This window comes from Lichenostomus cassidix, chromosome 10, assembly GCF_008360975.1.
Source record: "Lichenostomus cassidix isolate B80296 chromosome 10, HeHo_3.0, whole genome shotgun sequence".
NCBI lineage: Eukaryota > Metazoa > Chordata > Aves > Passeriformes > Meliphagidae > Lichenostomus > Lichenostomus cassidix.
Window position 1 is genome coordinate 5,867,157 of NC_139491.1, and position 27,384 is coordinate 5,894,540.

The 27,384-nt window shown below is 45.9% G+C and overlaps 1 protein-coding gene across 2 annotated transcripts; it reads left to right on the forward strand.

Annotated features, from left to right (window-relative positions):
* The first annotated feature begins 10,540 nt into the window (after positions 1–10,540).
* On the forward strand, positions 10,541–26,985 carry FAM174B (family with sequence similarity 174 member B). 2 transcript variants are annotated; one of them, XM_085070399.1, is made up of 3 exons: positions 10,541–10,891; positions 17,883–18,014; positions 23,793–26,985. In XM_085070399.1, exons 1-3 carry the CDS (start codon positions 10,617–10,619, stop codon positions 23,869–23,871), a joined length of 486 nt encoding a protein of 161 aa, XP_084926525.1. In that variant the 5' UTR covers positions 10,541–10,616; the 3' UTR covers positions 23,872–26,985. The 2 variants fall into 2 exon arrangements, with proteins under 2 accessions (XP_084926525.1, XP_084926524.1); XM_085070398.1 differs by having other exon boundaries at positions 10,548–10,891; positions 23,173–26,985.
* The last annotated feature ends 399 nt before the right edge of the window (positions 26,986–27,384 follow it).

Consider the following 27,384-nt stretch of genomic DNA (forward strand, 5'->3'; position numbering starts at 1 on the left):
CCTGCCAAACCACCTGACTTGAATTCACAGCCTGAGGCCAACACTGCTTTAGGCACACAAATGAGGATGGAGAAGTCTGGTGCTCAGACATAAAGTGTGGGCCTTTCTGACACTGTAAACTCAAACACAAGAACAAAATCATTTCCTACTGCTGTGACACTGAGCTCACAGCACAGAGCTTCTCACCTTCACTATCATGCAAGTCAAACACACCACCAATCTAGATGATGGCCCAGGGGAGAAATGTCCTTGACATATTTAATGCCTTATGAGACAATGCAGATGTCATGGAGGAGATCCTGTGACTTTGCTTCCTTGGCAACCTCCATGCAGGAACCTGAACATGCCACTGGCTCTGTAGGGCATCCAGCCACGTTCATCCAGTGCTCCAGCCTTGGAGAGGAAGCAGCCCAGCCCTGCTGGTGGCCTTGGTGATGACAGCAGCTCTGCATGGGTCTGTGCTCTCCCTGTTTCGTGTGCTCTGTGATGCCCCAGCTCCGCAGGCAGTGCTGGCTTTGCTCTCAGCCCTGAGGAATGAGGGTTATGAAATGTGTTCTGCCGGGTCTGCCTGACGACATCAGTTGATTTCTCAGGCTGGCAGGGAGATTTGCAAGCTTAGGATGGCTTACAGGTCCTTATTTACAGCTCACAAGATGAAGCCCAGACCCAGACACCAGTATCTCTGCGCTCAGAGGTTGAGCAAGTAAAGGAAATGTTTAAATATCTCTCCCTCCTCTCGATTGCCTGCCAGTGGGATGACTATCCATCACAGGTACGAGTGTGAGGATGGGCTGCCTGTCTCTCCTCCACTGATGGCTCTGGGGAATCCCTGAATCCACATCGTGGTGGGTGAGTCACTGTCCTTCTCATGGAGAAAGGCATGGCACAGCCCTCGTTGGCTGGAGTGAAGGGACAGAGTGAAGCCTTGGTCATTCTGGCTACAATTTACGGGGTGAGACAGTGGAGCACAGGCACAGGGATGCTCCCAGTCTTCAACTGGTGTTAAGTCAGCACAACTGCCCCCACCTGAGAAGTAGGATTTTTCCAACAAATAAATCCTGCAGCTCTTTCTTTCTTTCTTTTTCCCCCTTCCCTCTTCAACTCTGAAAGAATCCTATTTAATCTGTAGGGAGCTTTTCCTGAACAAAAATCCCCACCAGGCTTGACCCTGACCTTTGCAAATGGAAATATGATGTAGTGAGAATTGAGAGCTGAGAGTCAACTGGCATCTTTGCTTTTGCTGCTGAAATAGAGCAGGTCGTTTCACATTTCTATTATGGGCCTCAGATAATGGGGAAGAAAATTAGGTAATTCCATTTTTTGGATTAGTTGGTTTTCTTGTCAGCTGGGAGATGGGATCTGATGTATGTGGAGAATGACTGGAGGCACAGGATGAACAGAAAAGCTGGTCACAGATATTGTTTGGGATTCTATTTCTGCATGACCTGCTCCAGAGATATCAAAAGAGATTGTGGCTCTTTCCCCTGACATTCATACCTGTTTTCCAACGCTGACTTCAAAGCAGTTGCTCTGTGTTTGCCCACATTTGAATGAGTTGAGAATCTGGACCATTGTTTAAAGATAGTCTTGAAACTTACCTAGGCTTTGTAGTGATGGAAAATGAGTTATGTATGGAGACATGAAAATTAAAGTGCATCAGGGAACCCACAGGCAATAGCAAGATGTGCAGGACAGGGAGCCTTGACAGGTATTTGTTTATGGGGAGAATTAGAAGCTCTAGTTCAAAGTCTGCAAATTGCCCCATGAAAGCAGAGCCTCCTCATCACAGAGACTGAATTCTACACACAGGCACATGTGAAAAGAAGAGTTTGTAAAATCAAGAGCAGTGTTAGCAAAAAAAACCAGGAAAAAACTCCCAAAGATCACTGCATGAAACATCAATAAGCACAGTGAGAAACAACAGGATACCAGGCAATCTTTAATCTGAGAAAAAAAGACACAAACCCAATGTCTAGAAAGCAAAGCCTGATTAGATTTAACAATATGTATTTTAAAACAAATGAAAAAAAAAAGCAGTATGTGTGAATAATGAAGCAAAATGTTTGATTTTTTCATCTCATGGGGTTTTCAAATCTGGACATTCTGGAGGAATGTCTGAAAGGAGCAGGCTTGATGTTCTCATTCTTCTTTCTGATCTTAAAAATCTGTGAACCTGTTTGGATTTGGTAAAGCACTTGATAACATAACATAAAATTTAGCTCTTTGGATGATCTGAATGTAATAATCCATGGACCAAATCACAGCTGAGTGGCTGCAGACAAAGAGGAATACTAAAGAGGGAGTGATTCTGTTACAGAATTATGTTTATTAGAGCATCACAGAGATCAGGTCTTTGGTCTTTACTGACATTTTTATTGATGACTCTAAGGAAGGATTAAACAAAAGGATGACAGGCATTCACACAGTGACACAAAGTTGAAAGGGATCACAAACACCAGGGTAAGCTGAAAGATAATGCAAAAGAACCTGCATAGACTCGAAACTCAGGGCAAAAATACCCCAGGGCAGTGAATCTGAGACCTGAGCAGATTAAAAGTTTCATCTCTTCGGATGCCTATGGGCTTTAAAGGTGGTGCTCATTAGGATCATGCCATAGGGTGAAAAGCCTAAAAAGTGCAGTGTGTGGGGAGATGCTCCATCTGAAGCCCTAGAGATGTGATACAGCGAGCCAGAAGGAAAACAACAGAGAGTCCTTTAGCACTTCTGGCAGGCAGGTCATTTGATAAACATGTCTACTGAGAATCTTCTCTAATAAAACTCGATGTATCATTTCCGTTCACCGAGCTGGTGTCATGTCTGCAAACTGCACACGGCTTTGTCTCCTCGATGCATTAATTTCCATCCAAATGCCCAGGCAGAGCCTCTATTAGCAAGCCCTGTTGACAACAGTGGATTATTCAGGGAAGCGTAACTAACTCTCTCTTATTTCCCTGAAATCTACACTCACTCCTCTGCTGGCAGATGAAAATTTAGAAGTGAAAAAGTCTACTGCCTTTCCTATCATTCAGGCATTTGGGGTTGCATTTAAGGAGGGATTCTAGAGATTCCAAACAAGGTTTAGGCCTTGGAATCTGCCACAGCATGCAGGCAGTTGTGAGCTCCCTTAAACCATCTCCCAGCACCTCTTGGTTGGAAGAGAAGAGCGCTAGGGCAGGGAGAGGACACCTAGGGACACTCTCAACTGCAAATGAATCATTGATCTGTAAGCCCTGGGGAAACTGGGCAAATTTAGCCTGTTAGAGCAGCTCTTCTGTGCATGTTTCCCTGCCATGCTGTGCCATCCCTCCCTCCAGGAAACTATTCCAGCAGCCAGGGAAGGCTATTCTGAAGGAGAAATAGGATGGAGCAGTGCAGCCAGGGAACTGGGAGCAGAGAGAACCTGATGCCAGATTGCTTTAGGTGGCTCCAGAGCACCCAGTGCTAAAGGATTTGCACAAGGTGGGAGCAGAGGAATGATGTTTGCCTGTAGGTTCACCCTACCCTGCCTGGCATTAGCTAAAGCCCACTTGCCTGTGGAGCTGCTGCCTGCATGATTTCACTGTTCTGTGACCTACAGGTCCTTCCCACTTCTCCACTGACTGAAGCTGATATGAAACCACGTGCAGAACCTCCCGTGCCATCACTCCATCCTCCCCTGGCTGGCACTGCTGCCCAGCGTGGCTTTATCTCTCTGTGAAATAAAGGTCATTTTGGTGTTGTGCAGGTAGCGAAGGCTTTGAAGAGAGGCTTTGAAGTACACTATAGAAGTAGACATTATTACCCACTGCCCAGGGATTTGGAGAATGTTTAGTCTGATTAAAAAGGCTTTGCATTCAGCTGGCAGGAAGCATGACATAAAGTGGAAAATTTTTCTGAGCTGAATTCAAATGAGTTGATTTTTCTATCAGCCCTTCTCCTAGAGAATGGATATGCTGTTCCCTGCACTGGGTGAGGCTTCATGCTCTAACAAGGCTCACTCTACCAGTAAGGATTTGAATTTAGGACTGAAATTTTAAGAGGCTTGATTTTAAATGAATTTTATGGTACACTGGAAGATAGTAAGTACATCTGGCTCAGGAGAAGGACTCGTAGGGTTTTTGGTGCTCAGGATTTAGAGGCATGGCAGATTTGGCAGGGACAGGAGTTGGAGTAGGGACTAAATTAGCAAATCTTCATAGCTAGAACCCCAGACATCCTTAGGGAGGATTGTATGTTATGTTTGGCTCCAAATAGTGTTATCAGGCTCCAACTTCATAAACACCACATTCTTTCACAGGTGTTTAGGTTGGGGAAAGAAAATTGGGAGAAACAGGATAGGCTTATGGACTAGACATCTTTCACCTGAACTGCAGTAAACCTATTAGCATCCCACAGGTGAGGAAGGGTTTGTGGCACTCTGCTGATAACAGCACTGACAGGTGATGTTTAGTGCCAGGCAAATTCTTCACAGCCAACCTCATTCGAAGGGCTGCTTCCAAAAATCATCAGCTGTATTTGGGGTGATGCTGAAAATATTTTAAATGGTGTTTTAGAAAGCAAAAACAAGACATGGGTGGAAACTGCAGCTCACAAAGGCTAGCTTAAGTGACAATTTGTGTGGTAGGAAGTGACATTTATTTAGTTGGTTTGAAAGGAAACAAATATATTTTACACCCACTCCTCTTGTGTCAAAATTTAGTTGAAAAAAACAGGTTTGCTACTGGAAAACAATCAAGACATTTTCTTTTTTTCTGCTTTCCTTTTTAAACGGAGTGGAAAGTAGGTGTGAGGTTTTCTCACAGTGATGAGATACCTGAATCTTCTGAGCAGCTCGATTCCTACCCCAGGTGTCTTTCTGGTATTTGAATTAAATAGATGATAACAAGCAACAGTGAATTTTTAGCAATTTAAGAAATAATCCTTCCTTTCCTGATTACTTATCTTTTATCTTTAGGCATCAAATCTAGTAAGGTCATAATCCTACTATTTCTCCACTCATCCATAGAGACCTTCCAGCTGTACAAAGATAAGTCTTCATGATGCTAAAGTAAAACCAGAAAAATCCTTCTCTGGGAATCGCAACAAAACCAACCAAACAAAAATTCAAACAAACCACAGGGTTCAGCCCTTTTAGAAAGCAACAAACCGCAGTGAGAGCTCACAGATTTCCTGCTGTCAGCACACCTTTTGGGATGCCCTCCCCCTGATATCCATCTTGCCACAAAACAGTCTCAGGTCTGGTTCACACCGGGGATTTGGAAGGCTGGCTGCAGATGTTAACAGATGTTTCCCTACTTTCCCCAGAGAGTGGGTGCCACTTGTGCATCTATAATCCCCTGAGAGCTGATCCCTGTAACAAGATGCCACAAGGATTTAATCTCACAGCTTCCAGGGGAGCTGCTTCACACAGAGAATTATTCCAGGCAACTCAAGATCACTGTCATTCCAGGGAGAAGGCTGGTGCTGGGATGACAGTTACAGGCAGTGCTCAGTTAAACCAGAATTACAGCCTGCTGCTGCTTAGAGGGGATGTGTTGGAAAGCCAGGAGGCAATTTGCCTCATCTCTGCTCCCTGCTCTGCTGGGTGGTGGGATTCCTGGGAGCTGCAAACAGGCATTTGGCCAGGAGTGTGGCTCCCAACAACTTGCTGTTCTGTAGCCCTTTGGGTGGTTCATGATTTACAGAGGAGCAGCAGCTCCAAATCACAGGCACAATGTGGGACAGGAGAGGGCATCACCTCTCCAGAGGCACTGCCAGGGTGAGGTGCTCCACACGGGATGGACAGGTGAGGGATAGAGCTCCTCTGGGCCCTGCAGCTGCTCTGGAGACTGGCTGCACACTGCAGAGGGATGTCTGCTGCTGAGGGCTGTGCACAGCTGCTTTCACAGTGGCAATGACCACAATGTGTTAGAGCAGCATCCTACTAGAGCTCAGGTGGATTCTCTGCTGCTTCTGCCTGTGCAGGACTTCTAGGACACGGGTAAGTAGGTGTTGATGGATGAGAAACACTATCACAGCACAGATATTTCCCCTTTGAGCTGGTCTGACTTATTTTCCTGCAATGACAAAATAAATGCCATGTCTGACGATGGTTCAGCTGGACCAGGAGATAGTGTAGAGGTTAAATCCAATTCTGTTTATTTCATATCCCGGTCACTTGCAATTCTGGATGGAGTTCTGCTACTTGGCAATCACTTTAACATCATCAATAAACTTCTAAAACCATCTGAGGCTGCAAGATTGGCCACTACCACCCTGATGAGTTTATTTCATGCAGCACAGATGAAGAAAACCACTCTAAGGACACCATTTGCAAATTATCTTAAAAGAAAAAAAACCAAAAACAAAAAAACCCCTTGAATTATTTGTCAGCTTCCTTCAGGTTGCTTAGCAGGCCAGCCAGGACAGACTGCATGAATAGGCAGTGAAGCAGTGGGAGGCAAAGTCATAATCGGCTTTTGTGTTCTTTGATTATTGTTATCCAAACTAAACAAAGATTTGTGGTTTACTGCTGTCCTTCCTTTCCCTGTTTTTTTCCGATTAACTGCTGCACTGCAACGTTGTGTGTATTAGCGATATTGTAGAACCTGCTCAAGAGATAATCTCTGCACCCCAGCTTAATGACTGCACCAACCTCGTTTAAAAGGAATCTGCTGCTTATCATAGACTTAAATTACAAGCCTTTTTCAGCAGTAACACTGGCTTTTAATGTCTGCAAAAAGCCATAAATGCTTTAGAGGTTTATAGGAATAACAGGCTAATGTAATGTGCTAACTAGGAATGTGCAAAGACTTGTCCAAGTATATCTGAAGCTCCTGCTTGCTCTACATCACTGGTCTTTAATTAGCAATAGGACATCTTTGCAGCCCTTGGACCACTTGTGACAGACGAGGCATTGCAGTTTTACTGCACTGCTGGTTGAGGTTATCTATCGATAGTCACTGGAAGAATGATTAAATCTTGCAATTACCTTGTCCTCTCTTGTCTGACATCCAAGCTCAAACACCCTCTGATGGAGAGGTGATTGCTCCTTGAATTTATATCTCTGCTAGTAGTCCGGCTTTTTGGTTTTGAGATGTCAGAGGTGTGTGCAAATGGAGAACTGATATCTTACCAGTTCCATTTTATTTCCTTCCTTACTGGACCCTGGTCTTTTCCAGAAGGTGTATTACTTCTGCAGCAAATCCTTGTGAATGTAGTTTGCCTCATTTTGTACACATTTCATTTCTCTCACAGAAATGCTTATTTATTCCTGCAAACCCAGCCTGCCCAAATCTGACGACTGAGCCAGCTTCAACTCCTTTGCTTATTCCTTCTCTGCACAATTTCTTGCAATTTTTTCCCTATTCTGAGAGCTAAAAATACATCTGGGTGCTGCCTGGAGGCCATCTGAGAGCACAAAGGAAGGGGCAGCCCGAGCTTCATATGCATTGCTAAGCAGTGCATGAAGAGCCTTCCCCACAAACAGGGTTGCTCCTGTAACAGGCATCCATAAATACAGAAATCTGCCATTCCCAGAAGCAATTTCATACAGAAACTCGCTTGCTCCTTCTATTTAGCCAGCACAGACTCTCCTACAGAAAGTGCAATTGCTACCGAGAGCTCCAACTTGTAATGACACCGAGCAGGTGTAGACGGGAAGAAAACTCAGCAGGGAGAAAAGCTACACCAAGTTCCACCCCTGCAACCTGCAGAGCTTTCTCCTCCAGGAGTGTGTTTGTGTCAGGAATGAAACACAAGCTTCATCGGAGGGGACACCAAATACTTTCTGCATTTTTCCCTGACTGAATTTCCTCTCGACTTCTCAAAGTCGTGTTCTTCTACCAAAGCTCTTGGGAGTGCTGGCTTTCAGGGCTGCCACTGCTAAGGGAGAGATGAAACCAAGATGTAGCTTTCTTGTTATCCAAGTGGGACTCTTTGTCCTATATACATGGAAAACATGACTTACTAGGTAAAATCTAAACCCCACAAATTAGTTCAGATCCCCAAAAGATGACTGGTCGGATAAAATGTTTGTTATAAGAGGGCTGGTAAACTCCCCTCACTCTCATTTATTACTGCTGTGTTCAGAACAAACCACATGATGTCATTGAAGAACAGAGTTGCGAAATCCCACATTCCTGACCAGGACCCAGGAATGATTCCCAAATTAGGCAAATGACATGTGAAATATCAGTAAAGCATCTGAGGAGAAAAAAATAAACCTACAAAAAAAGCCAAACCAAAGCAAACAAAAAAAAAAAATCCTGAAGCCACTTGAAACAAATTATGCTCTCCAAAACTGTTGTGTTAATGGCTCTTCACCTTCGATATAGTCACTCAAACTGCAGGAGGTGGTTCTTGTTTTGGAATTCCTTTCCACGTCTTCCCTCACCGTATGGGGAAGCACTGCTCTGCCAGAGGGATCTGCCAGAGGCTGGGCAGCAGCTGGCAAACATCTCAGAACAGGCAGGGCCAGCAACAGGGTCAGTGTTTACAAATAATAACTCATGTGAGCAGCGCTCACACCAGTGTTTGGGAAATAGCCTGCACCACCGATCTGACCTCCTGCCCAGATGGAATTTTTACTGATTTATTTATTTTTTTTTCTGAACAGAAATAAACCGAGGCCCCACGTTGGAAACTGGGAAACTGCACAAAAGTCAGCAGTGAAATAAAGCTGGAACAATGCCCAATTCAGATGGTCTAGGGGGCCTTCTGCACAGTGTCCACGTCAAAATTTCCTCATCTTCCTGCAAAACACACAGGATGCTTTTATTACTGAGTGGGTGGCATTTGATACAGCATCCCAATTGGCCGGGGAGGCAAAAGAACTAGGCACTATTTCACTGCCACCTCTCCAGAATACACTTCTGTCATCTCCTGCACACCTCAGTCACCCATTCCTACAGATACCCTGCCATGCCAGCCCTGAAGTAGAGAGTTTAACAGGATGGAAATCAGCTTTCATCTTTCCCCTCTTTGTTTCACATGATTTCAGTGCCAATGTGTCTCTCTCCCCAGTGATGAAACTCTTGGTAATACTGAACACAGAAAGCAAAAGTAAGTTGTATTTGCCATTATCTTGGCACAGGCACTTTTCCCCCTCATTTACTCCTCACCTCGAACACAGTGTGCAGTTTTGGGTGCTACAATATGAAAAGGATATAAAGCTATTGAGAGTGTTCAAAGGAGGGCTGTGAAGATAGTGGAGGATCCAGAGGAGGGTGGTTGGTCACTGGAACAGAGCAGTGGTCACAGCACCGAGCCTGACAGAGCAGTGTTTGGACAATGCTCTCAGGCACAGGGTGGGATTCTGGGGGCTGTCCTCTGCAGGGCCAGGAGTTGGATGACCCTTGTGATTCCCTTCCAGCACAGGATGTTGTAGGATTCCTATAATTCTATGATTTATGCTCCCTGTCTGGCTTGCCCACTCACACTGCTCAGGATGGTTTGCAGAACCATGGCTGTGATTTCCATGCATCTCACATTTTTAAAGATGTGAAACATCTGTAAATACATTAACCTGGAAGCAGAGTCCTGGTGACCTGCAGAAAGTCAAAAAGTCATAAATCTGCTGCAGGAATTGTTGATGTAGCAGCTGGGCCGTGCTGACCCAGCAGCTCGGGAGATGTGTGCGCTGTTTGATGGCAGTGTGAACCCTGTGATTGTTCTGCAGCTGGGCTGATGTTGTGTATTGCAGCTAAAAGTGGCCACAGGATTACAGAAAAGGAGAATTTTGTGGAGGAGACACACTAAGATCATCAAAGTCCGACTCCTGGCCTTGCAGAGGACACCCCAACCATCCCACCCTGTGTTGTCCAAACGCTGCTTCAACTCTGTCAGGCTCAGTGCTGTCACCACTTCTCTGGGGAGCTGTTCCAGTGCCCAACCACCCTCTGGGTGAAGAACTTTTTCCTAATATCCATCCTAATCCTAAGACAGCAGAGACCGGAGCTGCAGCCCGCGGCGAGCTCTGCCCCCGCTCTCCTCCAGCTGACCAACCAAGTGCCCTCAGCCGTTCCTCGTATGGCCCCTCCAGACCCTTCCCCACCTTCGTAGTGCCCTGTGGACCTCTCTAATAAGAGCTGGTCGTGCTGAGCGAGGCAGCAGCGCCGGCCCTGGCAGCGGCGGGGCCTGAGGAACCCGGCGGGGCCGCGGGCAGCTCCGGCGGCGGAGGCTGCGGAGGGCCCGGCCGCGGCTGTGCCCCGGTTGTGCCCCGGCCCTGGCTGTGCCCCGGTTGTGCCCCGGGCCCGGCTGTGTCCCGGTTGTGCCAGGCTGTGCCTTGGCCCCGGCTGTGCCTTGGCCCCAGCTGTGCCAGGCTGTGTCCCGGCTGTGCCAGGCTGTGTCCCGGCTGTGCCCCGGCTGTAGCGCGGCTGTGCCCGGCCCCGGTTGTGGCCCGACTCTGGCAGGCTGTGCCCGGCTGTGGCTCGGCCCCGGCTCTGCCCGGTTGTGGCCCGACTCTGGCAGGCTGTGCCCGGCTGTGGCTCGGCCCCGGCTCTGCCCGGCTGTGCCATGCTGTGGCCCGGCTGTGGCCCGGCGGCGGCGGCGGCGGAGGCGGTGCCTCTCGGGGGGCGGGGGCCGGGCCGGGCCGGCCGGCGCTGCCTTCCGGGGCTCGGCTCGGCACGGCCGGAGCCGGAGCAGCCGGAGCGGGCAGGATGCGCCCCGCCGCCGCCCCGCTGCCGCTGCTGGCGGCCTCGCTGCTGCTGCCGCTGCTGCTGCCCGCCGCGCCCGCCGCCCGCGGTAGCCTGGAGCCGCCGCCGGGCAACGGCAGCCGCCCGCCCGCCGCGCCGGGCCCCGGCAACCACAGCGGGGCCCGGCTCAGCCCCGTGCCCGCGATGCTCCGCGACCTCTCCGCGCTCAAAGCCGCCGTCATCGGGGCCTGCGCGCTCACGGCCGCGCTCATCGCCTGCCTCCTGCTCCGCGTCTTCAGGTGGGAGCGCCCGCGGCAGCCCGGCGGGGCAGGGGGACACCGGCATCGGGCACCGGCCCAGGGCCAGGAGGGGGGGAGCCATGCTGTTTTGTAATTTTATTATTTATACATACAATATGTGTCTTACATATAATCGTATATTATATAATAACAGCGTGGCCTGCCCGTTAATGATGTGTTCAGAGCGCGGCCTCAAGCACGCCGTGTGTGTTTGGCCCTGCAGCCCTTGGCGAGCCGAGCGGGGCTGCCGGCCTGGCAAACCCGCGCCTTCCTCCGCTCCTGCAGGAAATCAGGGCAGCGTTTGGGCTCCAAGGGGGATTTTCCAGCTTGGGGTCCACCCGCTGCGAGTGGGCGCTGGGGGCTGGAGTGGGCACGGAGCGAAACGCGTGGTGCTCCATTGGAACATCTGGAAAGGCGGGGGTTGTGGCAGTGCAGGCGGTGGGTCGCTGGGATGGAGCCATGGGGTGCCCATCCGTGAGACACACACAGTGCAGCCGGAGATGCAGGCCCGGATGGCGAGGTGTCACAGCTCCTGCTGGGCAGGGCCAGCCGCGAAGAGCCGGGAGATGGAACAGCTGGCGCTCCTGAGGAGGCGAAGCCATGGCTCAGGTGACACAAGCAGTTAAACAAGTGGAGTTGGCAAATTCTTCCTTCTCTGTCTTCAGGCAGCATGCCTGAATGCTCTGCTTCTCCTGCTTTGAGCTGATTCCATGTAGGGAGGGCACCGTTCACAATGGTAGTATTCCAAAGTGTGGTCTATAAACTGAAATGGTCGGGGCTGATACTTTCTGAGGAAATTGACATTTAACTGTATTCAACTTAAGTGTTTGCAGCAGCTGGCAAAGGCAATGCAAATAAATGTGCTCATAAAGTGAGGTGGTTTGGGAGAGCCCAATAAAGTATTGAAGAGGTGTTTTTTTTTTTTTAAATCAATATATCCGCTTTGCAGCTGTACAAAGGTGTCACAGACAAACAGCAGAATTGGTAGAGCTTATATGAACTAGAATTAGGAAGTCTTTTCATTCTGCACTAAGTTTCTGCTCCTTCTGTGTGATCTTGGAGAGTTTATTTCCTATGCCACAGTTTCTCCTGGGTTTAAAGCGATTTTGTGTCAAGAAGTCCTGGCATAAGGCTTAATGTTAGTTGCCAAAGAAAGCAAACTGATAACCTTTAAAGACCTTCTGTATACCATTATCAGCAAAACCAGGTCCAGGTTAAAGTCATCTTGGGAAAGATGAGCTAATTCTCCCTTGCCAAAGTCATTATACAGCTGATCAGAGGTAATGGAGTATTAAAGATATGTTAAAATAAACACCCTCTGAGATGTCTTGTATATCTTTGGTGGAACCTGCTGGGGAAGTGGAAAATGAAGCTATTGGCTTTTGAGTATATTTCTTTATCTGAGAGAGCACTTGTTTGTAAGCAGTTATCCCAGTTGCAAACGAGACAAGAATACCAACAGGTATGTTTGTACAGTGTCACACTTGTAGCTGACAACACAGATCAGAAGAGATTCTGTTGCAGAAGAGATAAGGGATTTACCCTCAGTAAATGTAAAGCTTTTCTCCATGAGAATAAGGGCTTTGTTCACACTTAGTCAAAAACATTGCGATTTTTTTTTTCCTGAAGAGTCATGTATTCCTATTAAAGAGATTTTGCTGAAATCCAATCTTTGATTAAACCTTCACTGTGAAATTGTTCTGGGTGGCTGGAAATAAATTATCCTTTTATATATGGGTTGTAGAGATGAAATAAACCAGGGAGTGGCCACATACTCTTGTTACAGGCATTGGATTAATTTTTTTATACTTTTTTTTAATATATACATCTCATTTTCACATATTTTCCTGTTTATATTATTTTTCTCTTTTTGAGCAGGAATAGATATATTTCTCCAGTTTTCAGCTCTCTTCTTAAGACAACACTCAAGACAGAGATTCATCTTCATTCCTTTTGGGAATGTTATGCTCTGAATTCATCTGAAGGTCCTGTGGTTCAGAATGTGGTCTCACCCAAAGTGGTCTGAATTTCCTTTCTCTTTGTGGCTACTGGGGTCTGTGAAGGCCAGCCAAGACTTTGCTATTTGTCTGCATGTGGCAAGGTCTAATTTGCTATAGTATTTATTTATTTATTCCTTTTTGCACTCTCAGTTCTGGGTTTGCTTTCTTTCCTATACCCATGGGCTCTGCATGCTCCCAACCCAAAACCATGTCCACAACAATCCAAATTCCATGTTATTCTCAATGAAATAGTTGGGTAGTTTGCATTACCAAGAAACAACACAGTGTCTTGGAACAGATTGTGTGTGGCTAAATTCACCCTTTGATCTGTGTTTTGGATTTTGCCTTTTTACCTCCGTATTCTGCCCTGTTCTGGTGCAGCTTGGTTCATTCCACTGCAGTGCAATTCTTGGGACCAGCTCACAGGAAACACAATTTTTCAGATGTGGCCAATGTTACTGGTAGGCCATGTGCCTTCTAGGGAAACTGGATATGTTAGTTTTGCTCCAGTGGGCCATCTGAGAGCAACCCAAAGCTTTAGTTGCAGAAAACTGTGCTCTATTAATGTTTTCTTCATGTCTTGACCTGCCCTTGAACAAACAGAATCCAGGCTGGAAAGGCTGGTGTATATCTAGCTTTTTAGAGAGAAGCTGTCTGCTTATTTTGTGTCTCATTGCTTTGTTAATTTGCTTCTTATTCAATTTTGATTTTTTCCTCAAATACCACTTTAAGCTTAGTTTTCCAATAATAGCAAAACTGTTATAAATGACTGAGACTGAGGAGAGAGGTTCAAGCATATGATCATAGGATACAAGACCCTTTGTTCTGTGAGCTGGACAAATGCTCCAGGCCATCCAAGGCTTAACCCCAGAGAGTTGTACTGATTTGAAATTAATTGTATTATAACCAGTTAGAGTTCACCAGCAAAGACAAGACTTCTGCCAGGAGCAGAAAAGAAAAACTCAGATTAAGTTACTTTAAATGGAGAAAAAAAGAAGTAAAAGCAACCAAATATCCAACCCCAAAACAATCATTTGTGATTAATGTTCAAAGCCATGGGCAGGCAGCAGCACTGGTCATGGAATCATAGAATAGTTGGGGTTGGAAGGGACCTCAAATATCACCTCATTTCAACCCCCTGCCATAGGCAGGGACACCTTCCAATATCCCAGGTTGCTCCAAACCCCATCCAACCTGGCCTTGGACACTTCCAGGGATGGGGCAGCCACAGCTTTTCTTGGCAGCCTTGTGCCAGGGCCTCACCACCCTCACTGTAAAGAATTTCTTCCTAATACCTAATTTAAACTTGCTGTCTTTTAGTTGGAAGTTATTCCCCTTTGTCCTGTCCCTACAGATGCCCCATCTCCAGAAAACACATGAGGACTTGGCTTAGGGCTTCAACTTTGTTCTATACAGCACCATCCAGACAGCAGAGATACCCTGACAGATCAACAGTAATGAAGTATTGCTGATCTAATTCATCAGCTGGTAGGAAGCCTGGAGTTTCCTGAGGTTTATAGTTCCGTAATTTTTTTTTTTTAATCTGCTGAGGGAGTCCATTAACAGGAAATAAACTGGTCCTAATTCCATCCTGGATATAATGTTGTTGCAGCTCTAGGAGGGGCTGGCCTAATCAGACTTCCAGTAAGCATTGTACTAAGAAGGGATAAGGTTTTTTTGAGTTTTCTTTTTTTTCCAGGGGATGGTCCCCTCCTTCTGCATCTCTGAGCTGGAGGTAAGAAATGCAGAGACCTCTCTCTCTGAGTCAGGAAAAGAATTATCTTTGAATGTCAGGGTTGTGGACTAAAATAGATTAGGGGTATAAATAATACAATGAACCAGTGAGTTGATTTGAGTACTTACCCCACCACATGATGCCTCAGAAAGGAGGATGAAGTGCTGCATATGACTGGTGCTTGATCAAAATAGCCCCTGGTCAAAACACAGACACAAAGTCAGCGTTCTGCTCTCTGTGTATTGTCCTTCCCTGCGGTCTGGAGAGGGACATACATCTGATTTTGGGTGGACAAGGCAGAACCTGGTGTGATGTGTGGTGCCTCAGCACTGGGTCTGCAGTGAAAGGTTAATATCCCTGCCAGCAGTTAACTTGGGTTTTCTTTTCACCTCAGAATTCTGGGCAAGACCTGTAGCATCCCCTCCTAATTACAGAAGGTGGCTGAATCAGCAGAAGCAACAGGATTTTTTAAAGATGGTTTTCTGTGCTAAACTACCCAGCACCACTTTTACCCCAGTTAAACCACTTGGGGAGTGCATTGTCATTGTGCAAGGGCCACACTCTGACCACAGCTTGCAACATGCTGCTTCTTTGCTTTAAAAAAAACCACACAAAATGAATGTGTCTGGAAAGAGATCCTCTGTTTGCCCATGAGGTTTAATGTGTCCTGATCCTATCCTGGAGGTCTCCAAAGTTCATGAAACATTTGTATTCTGTAGTTCCTGCCCTGTGCTGCTCTGCAGACTCTGCTGCCTGTCCCAGCCGCTGAATAAAGTGCTTTTCCTTTTCGTACTGTTGTTGCTGATGGTTACAGGGATCCCACTGAGGTTCAGGAGTTTAAATGTGAAACAGTTTCCTGACAGGCAACCTTATTCTGTGTACATGTAGGGAAACTCCCAAGGCTTTCCTGCAAAGTTAGCTCAGGTAATTCTCGTATTTATGAAGCCTGGGGGAGTTGTTCAAATGAGCACATGTGAGAAAACAGACCACTGGAAAGTACATTAATGACAAATTAGCTGGATAATCTGGGGAGGAATGGATTGAGAAAGGGGTGGCAAGGAAAGACCTATTTGCCTTATCAGTGGCAAACAACTGGTTTGTAGCAGCTTAGCCAAAAACCAGCAGCAAAATGAGCTTCCTCCCTATCCTAGATGAGCACCATCATTAAGTGAGGTTGTGGGGATTAATAGATCACTGTGCAGCAAGTTCTGCTCCAGGTCCTCTTGTAAGTGTAGCCCAAATAGACTAATTAATGACTGGAGGCAAAAGGATTCTAGTTTCCCATTTCTAAAAATATCTGTTCTGCAGTAATTTCTTCAACCACTCCATTATTAACGGTTTTAAGATGAACTCTGTGGAATAAGTTATGTTTTCTAATGGAGAAAATGAGGGAGGATGGGTCTCAGTAAAGTGGGCCTGATATTTGGGTAGGATCTTAAATGGAACCCGTGGAAACCCCTGTAGGCTGTATGTAGTGCAAAGTGGTAAGGCTGTGCTTGGTTAGTTCTGACAGGTAGACACAGGTTAGACTTGGTCTATGTTTAGGATTCCCAGCATGACCAAATATTTCTTGTAAAAACAATGCATTACTTACAAGGGGAGACCTCCCTGCATCACTTTGCTGCTAGGTTTTAGCAGGCAGGCAGAGGAACAGAGAAGTGGTTTCAAAAAGATTTTCAAGTGTTTGGGTTAAGTGCTACTGTACTGGATATAAAATTGCTTATTTCAACAACAGTAGTAAAAGAACAAACCACCCTGTGCTCTGTGTGACACAGCAGCTCAGATCTCTCTAAAGATTAGACCAGGAGGTGACTTTCTCCTCTCTTCTGATGCAACCTTAGCCTTCAGAACAGGGAGGAAATGCAAACTGCTTCATCCCTAGGGCTGGGACCTGTTTGTTCAGCCTTGGACTACTGCCTAAAAGCAGTACTTGGCAGAGGCACTGAGATTTCCACATCAGAGCTGGTCACTGATTTAAATTTCCTTAACTTTAAGCTTGGAAGGGACCATTGTGCTACACACTGTGATACACACCCAGGGCTGGAGTCTCAGTCATTCTGCAGTGCTCACACCTCAGTTCCTGTTGCTGTGTAACTCTTTTAAAGACATCTTTAGGCAAAAGCTGTGCTGTTGAATCCAGCACACCTCGCATGACCTGCCAGGGCAAAGCTTCTTGATGGTAAAAGTGCATTTGTGACGTGCTGACTGCTCAAAGCACTAGCTGTGATTGCTGAAAATTAGGGCTGCTTGCTTGTGCAAGCACCAGCAAGCTTCACCAGCTCCCTTCTCATGCTTGGCAGGTGCCAGTTTTGTTTTCTAAAAGGTGAAGGGGAAAGTTCTGCAGTTTGTTAAGCAAAACCATCCACTTTTCTCCCCGAAAGCTGGCTGTACACATCAACACCTTCCTGAATGTATAATCACAAAAATGCATTCATGCATGAGCAGTGTGACCTTCCTAGTATGCATGAAAACAGTAGGTGAAATTAAAAAAAAAAGACCCACGCAATTCAAGCTAGAGGCAGAGAATTAAGTTGAAAAGCCACACACCAAGTGTTTGTTAATTGAAAGCAAGTGTTAGAAAATAGATCTCTCAAAACCGTGGGATGTGCAGGTGTGTGAGCATCTCCATTTCAAAAGGAAGGTAAAGCTGGCATCTGTGGGAGGAGAGGTGATAGGTACAGTTAGCTTTGAACGATGGTTGATTATTTTTCATAGCACCTGCACAGCATGGAGCCTAAAACTGCTCAGATGAGACTCTGGGTTGTTGCTGTGGGAGTCCTGAGCTTGGCCTGACTGCAAGGAAAAAGAACAGGCTATTTGTACCCAGACAGCATCACCTCCTTGCTCCTAATCCTGCCTAGAACATTCCTGTGGCTCAGCCGGGCTTAACCTGTGCTTTCTCATCTAAACATGCTCACTAAACCAGTGGCTGCTTCAGCTGATTAAGCCCACGTCTCACTTATTGAGTGTGGCAGCAGGAGGACGTGGTGGCTGCGGCGTTTGTGTGCCTGCCCTGGGTGCCAGAGCTTCTCTGGTTTGTCAGCAGTGGTGCTGACATTGATCTGGATTGCAGCTGACGAGAAACTGCTCCACAGAAAGGCACAAACAGTGGCCTTGGAAAGGCAGCAGGAGGGGATGGAGGCAGTAGGGTGGTTCTGCAGCACCCCTGAATCAAACAGTCAGAGTTGGTGGGAACAGCTTCAGGCTCTCCAAGGAATGCTGTGTAAAGACAGTCTTTGCCACCTCTGTGTTTCAGGTCTGGCAAGAGGATTAAGAAGACCAGGAAGTATGACATAATCACCACCCCAGCTGAACGTGTAGAAATGGCTCCTCTGAATGAAGAAGACGACGAGGATGAAGACTCAACAGTGTTTGATGTGAAATACAGGTACTGCTGCCATCCCTCTGGTTAGACTTCCTCACTGAGCTCTTGTTAGTGAAGACAGCTCTTTTATTTCTCTGCTGGGCTAACTTGGCAGGGATGAGGCAGTCACAGTCTCCCTCTTCCCCCAAGCATTATCCCTTTCCTTTACAGCCCCTCGGCCTGCTCCCAGCACACACAGCTCTGTCCTCCCCTGCCCCTGCAATAACCCTGTCACCACCCCCAGGCTGTCTGCCCTCCTCTTTCCCCTGCAGAGCAGCACAACGGGATACACGTGTTCCAAATAGCTGACAGGCTTTGACAGACTGAACTTCCCCTCTTGGGCAGCTGCTGGCAGTCATTCCTGTGTGATCACACTGGATGGAGGGCTGTGGATCAAGGGTCGTGGATCCAGGGCTGCTTTCCCAGGCACTGCTGTTGCTGTGAGCCTGGAAGGGAAATGATAATGAATCTCTACAATATTTGTACCAGAGTGCTCCCGTGTTGGTCTGTGACACAGAGAGAGGACTGTGGTCCCTCACTGATGCTGTTAGCAGTTATCCCTTAGCAACAAACTTTGCTTAAATATGTTTGTGAGATGGAAGTGGTGTGACAACCTAAAACTTCTGGTGCCTATTCTGGGCCTGAAGATTTATGGCAACAACTCAACACATAAAGATGCTGCTTGTTGATTTATGGCATCAGGGTATCTGCATCTCTTATTTTTATTTGCATCAAGCCATCCACACTATTCGAGTTGTGTTCTCATCCAAATAAGGCCTACTCTAAAATCTGTCCTACTTTGGCTGAAATAAGCACTCCTAGTTATAAAAATGCAGATCTTGACAACTTCTAACTGGAGATTTTGCAGACTTTACTTACACTGCCCATCTCCTAACTTTGGAAAAGGGGGAACACCACATCTGCTCTGAGCACATGTGTGCCAACATCTGAACCACACACCACCGTATGCTCCACTGGTTGTTTCCAAAAATCACTGCATTAGTTCTCCATAAAAATCAGGAAATAATGAAACAATGAAGGGTGTGAGTCAAGCCTTTATGTGTAAACAATTGGTTCTTGATTTAGAAGACTCCTATCAGTCCTGACCTGACTTTTACTGTTCCCTGTAGCTGCCCTGTGTTTGCTCTAATAATTTCAGCTTGTGCAGTTTGTACTTTGGGATCGAGCTTTGTTAACCCCAGAGTGCAGAGATCTGACTTGCCATGGCCTGTTTATACAGCCCACACCTCCTGCCCTTTTCCTTTTAACTCCATACTTTCTCTGTGAACTTTCGGAAATGGGATCAGAGTTTTTTTCCCCCCCAAACAGTGAGAACAGAAGGATCTCAATCATGGCAGTGCTTCAGGATAAGATGTCTAATAGTAAAATCCTGGGTGAACAAAGGGAGCTTGCTGGAAACCATTTGTCTCATTGAGAGCTGTGTTGGTGTAAGCTGATGTTGCTTCCCTGGAGCAGGCACTGTGCTCTTGCTTTCACCAAAGGTATCAGCTCATCCTGGGCTCCTGTTCTTGGCCAACCAGTCCTTTTTTCAGCTGTGGGAATTCCTCCTTTCTGCCACAGTGCAATAGGTATTTAATTTCATGTTTTCTGCAGTCCTTGCTGTTTCAGACATACTTTTGTTTAGCTCAAACAGAGCTACTCAGTTTAGAGGGGGAGATCATCTTACAGACAGTCCCTTAGCAGTACTGATTTTGGGAAAGCTTCTTGGAGGATACATTTGCTGTAGAAAGTATCGAGCTCTCTGGTTCCTTTGTGCAGCTTGGAGAGTATATCCCAAATAGTCCTGTCTCCAGTAAAGAGGCTACTTTGCAGATTTGAATTGCTGAATTTGACCATTGACAACCCTATTAAACCAGTCAGGAGGTTCTTCTTAGCTGCATATTCAGATGGGAAGAGAGGGATATAGCTGAAGAAAGGGCAGCTCAGACTTGCCCTCAGTGAGTCTGGGAGCAAACTTTTACCAGGTCTTCTGTTGGGGTACCTGGCCCCAGTCCTCCCCTAGCCCCCAAACTGGCATTCACGGTGTGGGGAGGCTCTGGGCTGGTTTGTTTGAGATCCTCTCCCATCACTGACAGATCTGTGCTGGCACTGGCATCTGTGTTTGGGGGAGTAATTGAGATTCTGTACTCTCTCCCCGTGTAATGCAAACAGCTCTCTAATTAAAAGGCAGTTGGTGTGGAGCAGCAACAGGGGAGAAGCGACATTTACCTCTCCAATTGTTCTCGTGCAGTTAATTTTCTTTCCTTTAATGCTTTGTCCTTGTGCGGATTTGTTTCCAGTCTTACATGAGGCATCAAAGAACAGCAGACAGTGTAAATTGGGCTACTGGATGAAGGTCGTTGCTATTTTTTTCCTTTTTTTTTTTCAGGAGGCTTTAAGGTTTTAGGCTCCCAGTAGGTCCCCCCCTGGCTTCCCTTGGGCAGTGGAGCAACAAGAAATAACCACCTTCCTCCAGCAAGGCAGACTAATGAGACCACTTCAAAATCTTACCCAAACATAGCCCTTTCTGTGGATGAAAAAGTCACCCACGGCTGCCTCTGTCGAATTTGTGCTGGATCAGATCCCCTCTTTGCAACCTCATTCCAGTAGCAGGAAAGCAGCTCTGTCCATGGCCTCTCTAATCCTGCAGGCACAATTTCTGTGTGACAAGAGGTGGAAAGTATAAATTAGAGATTGTCACAGAGTAAAGGTGCCAGACCACTTGGACACTGACACCTCCTTAAAAAGCTTAATGGAAACCACTGGTTTAATATGTATGTTTTTGTATGTATTTTCTCTGGTTTTGAGAGAGGCATTTGGCTAAAAAGTTCAGGAATTGTTCTGAAATAATTATACAGTAACACAAAGAAAGCAAACCGAACAATGGAAAGAGTGTTTCTTGATCACCAATTCAGTCTGTGCTGAAGGCCAAAAAGCATCCCAGTCCAGTTGATTCGTGAACCATATGAACTGTATTGGTCATCATTTCCCAAATGTCAGATGTTCTTTCAAGTTTTATGATGGGATTATACTTGCTGCACATCTTCAAAAATGAGTTAGTGGAAAGCTAAATCCCATCCTTCAAATATGCTCTTTCTCATCCAACAAATAGATCTTGATTTGAAGATTTCCCTCTCCACTTTGCTCCTTTAGCACTTTCTTTCAGGAAGGCAAGGGAAATTTGCACAGGTTCTGTGATCTCTGTGATGGAGCTAAGCCCTGCTTCATCAGGCATTTGGCACTGAGTGATACTCGAGCAGAGAGCTGTGAAGTAAAGTAGGTTACAGGCAAACATCCCCAACAAACTGGTGTCCATCCCCCACCACAAAGCACTCTGCTTGTTTGGTGTAATAAGAGGAAAGAGATTAAAACAGCTGCAAAAAGAACCAGTTTCTGAAAAGGTAAATAAAATTGTTAGCTTGTTAAGCTTATTAACTCTAGCGTAGCTCATTGGGGGATTTCTTGTCAGCTTCAATAGGAAACTGAAAACAAGTTCTGAATAAATTCTGTGGCGCCTTGCACATGAAAGGCTTTGAAAGCACTTCAGTAATCTGGGATATCAGCAGTGACTCCTCTCCCTGCTGACTTGCAGCTGTTGGAGGCAGCGAGTTCTGCTCTGGCTTCACTTGCTGAGCCCAGCTGGGGGAATTTCACAACTGTCCAGGGCGATATGTGCCATGTGACAGCCCAGAGCTGGGGAAAGAACTTGGAATTTAAATGCCAGTCCTGATGTCAGGCTCCTAAATAAATACTGATAGAAAGTTTTTCTTGGGGCAGATTGAAGCCTCTGTCCTTCCTGTGGGCTGAGTAAAATTCCTCCGTTTGTTTTCCCTATGGATTGTCATTTTTCCCTCTAACAGCAGCAGCACCAGCAAAACGCAGAAGCAGTTTAGGAATGCATCTTCCAAAGTGCTCTTGAAAGGAGAAAGATTTATGGTTAAGGAGCAGTGGCAGGCTGAGGGAAGAGGACAGGAATATTTATTCAACCCTTGTGGGTCTAAAGGGCTTTTGAGAGCTTGCAGGATGTTTTAGAGGAAAGATGCACTACGTGTAAGGGCTGGCTTCTGGATTCATCCCTTTTTCAGGCACTGATAGCATTGAACTGTATAGAAACATCTTCAGCACAGTTACAGGGCTCAGCCTTTGATGTACTTGAGTCTTGGGAGCCTCTGTAAAATATGGGTTACACTACTGGTGCCTTCTCTAGGACTACATCCTTTCCAGATCCTGACTGCATGTGCAGCTCTGAGTGGAGCATGGAATTGTTCCGTTTGTTACTGCGAGGTGTTCACTCTCAAGGGAGCAGCTCTAATGGATTTTTTTTCCAGTGAAAGCTGCAGGCAATTCTGGATGATGCCAGGTGAATTGTACTGGGGTTTATAGCAGCTCACTTTTTTTTCCCCAGCAGGCAGCAGTGACAAGTTGTGTATAAATGGAGGGGTATCATTTATCCTCATCTGAAGGTGGTGCAAATCACCAACACAGGCAACAGCTCACTAAAAATACAACAAATTGCCAAAGCTTTGGTGCTGCTGTTAAGGATTTCCCATAGGACCACGGCAGGGGAGGAAAGAGACAGTCAAAAAGCAATTTTTGCTGGGTTTTGAAGGCCAGTTCTTTCCTGATGCTGTAATAACAGTTGTTGCAGAGCACACCCTGTTCTCCTAGCTCCTGCAGCCCTATGGGAAGGCTCTCACGTCCTTCCTGGAATGGAACAAGTTCCTATTAAGATTTTTTTTGAACCCTGAAGCAGTTAAGGCAATAGGGTGTCAGGAGGAGCATCCATAGCAAGGAGGATGGTCTATGTGTGTTGATGGGTCAGAGGTGCACTGATGTGAAAAAAGCTATGAGGTCCAGAATGTGGTTTCATGTGCCTCCCTGTCCTTCTCTGCTCTGCACAGTGACTGGCCACAGGATCTTCCAGCATCTGGGCTTGGTCTCATCTCACTGTTTTTGTCTTCCCTTGGTATCTCTTCTCCTGGCATGGCATTAACATTCCATCAATGCCACCAGATGCGCTGACTGCTGGAGGGGACTGATGGGAATCCCAGTGAATGACGCTGCCTTTTCCTTTGTGGCCACTGGGATTTTTTTTTCCCACTTCACACGTGGGTTCTCATCTCTGCCTGTGAGCTGTTTTAATTGCAAATCTACAGCTGTACTAATTCTCCCTGCTTTCCAGGTAAAGCAGCTCCGTGGAGCATCAGTGCCCTGCAAGATGTCGTTCTACTGTCGAGGGACCTGCTGAACCCATAACTGTGAAAGGGGAGGCTTTCATCTCTGCAGCATTACAACCAAACCAAGCCTCACCTCCTCGAGGTGCTGTTTGTACAGCAGGCTGTGGATCTTCTGACTAAAACAGCACCATTTGGTTCCCTGGTGTCCTGACTGCTGCGTTGGAATGACCAGAGTTCCTCTTTGCAAACTCAGCTCTCTTGCTTTGGGAGGGCTGCAGTGTCACCAAAGCATGACAAGATGCAGCTCCTTACAGTCTAAATAAGTTCTGCAGGAGGAGGAAGACAAGGAAGATTAAACTGAGCTGCCCCAAGGACTTATTTTCAAAAATCCTAATTCAACATTTCAGTCACTGTTAAACTTTGGTCATTGTTAAACAGATCATGTGTTTAAAAAAAATCAAGAAGTATTTTTGGGCCTTACAGAGGTGACTTAGGACTTAAGATGGTAAAAATGTAAGCCATGCTGAAATGCCACACAATGTTTGGTGTAGGGTTTTGGGTGGGAAGGGGTTGGGAGGTTGACTCACGTAGGAAATTTTCTTGACTTGCTACTGATTTTTTTTTAAACAACAATTGCACTAAGTTTTCATGATGACACTCTCATTGTCCCAAGGAGCTCTGATCAGACCAACTTCAGTAAGTGAGACCACAGGGAAACAGGAAGAATCAGGCATGCTCTAAACTACAACAATCGTGGATTAAAGAAGATATATTTTTGTAATTTTCTGCCCTTCCACTGGGAGTAAAACCAGTGTTTTGTACTGTCCTGTGCTGACTGTAACTTGTCTACAATTCATGTATATTACCTTTTTCTAAGCAAAGTAAGTCCTCATGTGGAATGATTGGATTGCAGAGAGAATGTCTTATTTTTCATGGAAACTTCATGTAAGTAATCTTTCTATCAAACTGGAAGTTTTCCCTTACTACCTGCTTGACAAAGCTCATTTAACTCAAGGACACATTTTTAGCTGTTGCTCCCTGCCGTGCTTTGTGCTGCAGAGGTCAGAGCTGTGGGATGACACTTGTGGGAATTGGATTGCTGCATCTGGAAGGGATGGGTTTGGGAGACCACAGGCATCCAGGCATTCCAGGCCAGCGGTGGAAAGGGCAAACCTAACTGGGTTAGTTTCTTTACTTTGTGGTTTTCCTTTAGAGTAACCACAGATGCAATTCAGACTTTACTGTTTACCGCACTCCTTAACACCTTCTATTTTTGGGTTTTTTAAGCTGGCTGGAGCCTTGCTTTTCTTGGGGAACACATCTTTTCCAATTGTTTTAGGATTGTCCCACTGTTTGCTTGACCCTCTCCCAGCCTTGCAATTGCAATCCCTCAAGGAGACTGCAGTTTCTGGCAAAGCACCAGCCTTGCAGCAGGCTGTCACTTTTGGGATTTTTATCTTTTTTTTAAAGCACTGTTGAGATTTGAGGCTTGTTGAGAGCACCAAACTGCTCTGTCATCATACCACAACCTGCGCCAGTTCTTAGTGGCTCCCCTTGGCCCTTCAGTCAGTAAAAGGAGGTGAAGGGGAATTTTTTTTCCCTTTCTAGCAGCCTTGTGCATTCATCCCAGCAGCTGCCATACCGCAGCTTGCTTTCCCTAGCCGTGACTCAGCAAAGGCTTTGCAGACAGCCAACTCAGCCTGGATGGAAAAATCCCAAAGCAGACTGTTGTGTTAATATTAGTCATCAAGGCAATATAAAATGCTCTGTTATTTTCATTCATGGAACAGTTTGAGTCATTCTGTGCCACTGTTACCAAGCAATATTTGACATGTCAGATAGGCTGGGCAAGTTGTTCTGGCTGGTGGGAACCACAGGGAGCAGAGAGTGGAACGATGCTGCATGTTGAGGTAAGGTCTGGAGCTCTTTCCCTGCCTTGGTAAAATAGTTTTCAGGCTCTAGGCTGGATGCTTCAGAAGGAAATACTGTGATTCTTCAGGGCTGCAAGATTTTGAAGGCTGGGAGTTGAACTTCTTGGGCAGACCTAGCCCTTTTGAAGACAGAGAAGTGGTGATGCTGAGAGGAGAGAGGGAGGTTAAAAGCTGCTGTTGGCATTTGTGGAAGAAGGGGACAGGGTGAGGTGGCTTCTCTGTGTGCAGGAACCATGGCAACGTGTTCATGTCCACTCTCCTGCCACACTCATTAAACTGAGCATCAGGCAGTCAGAGTGGGGGACAGGGAATGAAACCATCTCTTTGCACAAAAGATAGGCAAGACCAAGTTATGTAGGAGAGAGATGAGAAGAAAAGATGCATGAAGGGCACTTCTCCCTTCTGAGGGCAAGCCGGTTCTTGAAATCAGTTTTTCCAGCAACTTCAGGTCATTTGCTGAGTTAGGCTGACAAAGGCCATCTGCTCCCCTTGCTTGTAGCTAAAAAATAAAAAAATTCCACTATTTTACAACATGGCCAAATCTCAATGGTGGACAGGGACCAGGTATTTCAGATGTTGAAGATGGAGGTGCTCAACAGCTGCTGGGATTTCCTGGCTTCTCGGGGAAGTCCCAAACTCTGTGCCATAAGCTGAAAAGTGCTTATAGGGAAGCAGCAGCTGCTTGGTGGAAATAAAAGGTCAACCTGACCAGTTGCTCGTGGTCATGAAAATATTCTGAATGCTCTGTCTGATACTCAGTTGCTGTTGCAAATGTGAGGCAATGTTTACCTCTACAAAACTTGCTGTATGTGATTTAAAGTGTCTGGTTAAATATTCTATAGCTATATTTAGTTAAGATTTTAAGAGCACTTGACGTGACTCATCTAATAGTATATATATATGAATATTTTTTTAATAGTAGAAATCAGTTTAAAACATAGTTTTAATAATTTGAACTGTTTGGTTCAGGTAGTTCTAGGAGTTCATCAGAGAAGAAATAGCCATTAACCACTACATGAGTTTTTTACCTTAATGTTCTGTGTATCTTACACTGCAGATTTAATCTGATTGTGACTGTAACGTGTCTTAGTATCTGCTGCTATTTTGTGTTGCATAGTCAGACGTGCTTTGTTCAAGAGCATTTTTAAAGGCATATTTTTTGTTACAGAAAATGAAAACAGAAATGTTATTACAGCTGTCTGCCTGTAGCTCACTCACTGCTTACAGAATCCACCGACTCCTAGCAGAGGCAAACAGAGTGAGTCAGAGGTTTTTCCCTTTGTGCATGTGGAGGGAAAACCCTGCAGAGAACTGCAGCTGCATTACTCCAGCCACAGCCCTGTCACCAGAGATTACACTTGAGAAGCCAGAAGTCAGTGTGCCATACTTACCTGCAGAACTAAGTACACAGATAACTTTCTATTTGTATTTTTCCCCCCTTTTGTTCCATGGAAGTTGCAGAGATGACTGCAAACACTTGTTTAGCATACTAACCTTGTGATACCCTAATGTTTATCTTAAGGCCAAACTTAATTGCAGGAGTCTACAGGCACTAATGAAGCTTGAACACACAGACACTAATTAATTCAAACATGTTCATAACTGTTCCCTCTAATTCCATCTATGTGGTATAATCTCTGCAGGGTGGTGGTGGGCTGTGGTTTTTGTTGAAGATTTTTCCTTGTTAGATGAGTTTCTGATGCTGCAGTTTGTGTGTGAGGAGGTATCAGGATTGTGTGTTCAGTTTTGTGCAATTGCTTTGAACTTTTTTTTAAAAAAGAATTTGTCATTGTGACCAAAGCTTCTTTCTAAGGAAAAATTGGTTGCGTTTGAATGGACTTCATGTGTTTCAGTAGAAACTGCCATCATTAAACATGTTCTTGAAAATCCCTGTGCTGTGTTTTATGTTTAAGGCAGGAATGGGAAAGGGGTGTTGGTTTTTGGAGAGTGGTGGATGAGAGAGCACCTGTGTGATCCATTGTTGGAGAGCTGCAAGTCCCTTTGTCTTGTGACTGAACTAGAGCCTGACAAGGAGGAAAACTGGTTTTAGCAGCATGGTAGAGGAATATGTTTAGTCACACAAAGTCCCCATCAACCATCAAGAAAGCTGGGCTTACTTCTGGGATCAAAAGGTAAAATCCTGTGCAATAGGAAGGGGATCTCAGTGCCCTTGGCTACCACTGTGTTTGGTACCTCAGCCCACAAACTGTAGCTCTGTTGTTCCAGCCTCTGAGCACAGCTGAGCCAAGCCCTGTGCCCTCCCTGGGCTGGCCAGGTCACACCATA

Bases quoted from the DNA above. Each gene is read 5' to 3' on its own strand.
- FAM174B (XM_085070399.1), top strand. From the start codon at position 10,617: ATGCGCCCCGCCGCCGCCCCGCTGCCGCTGCTGGCGGCCTCGCTGCTG. The intron at 10,892-17,882 runs GTGGGAGCGCCC...TCTGTGTTTCAG, and splicing joins CTCCTGCTCCGCGTCTTCAG to GTCTGGCAAGAGGATTAAGA. The intron at 18,015-23,792 runs GTACTGCTGCCA...GATTTTTTTTTA, and splicing joins GTGTTTGATGTGAAATACAG to AACAACAATTGCACTAAGTT.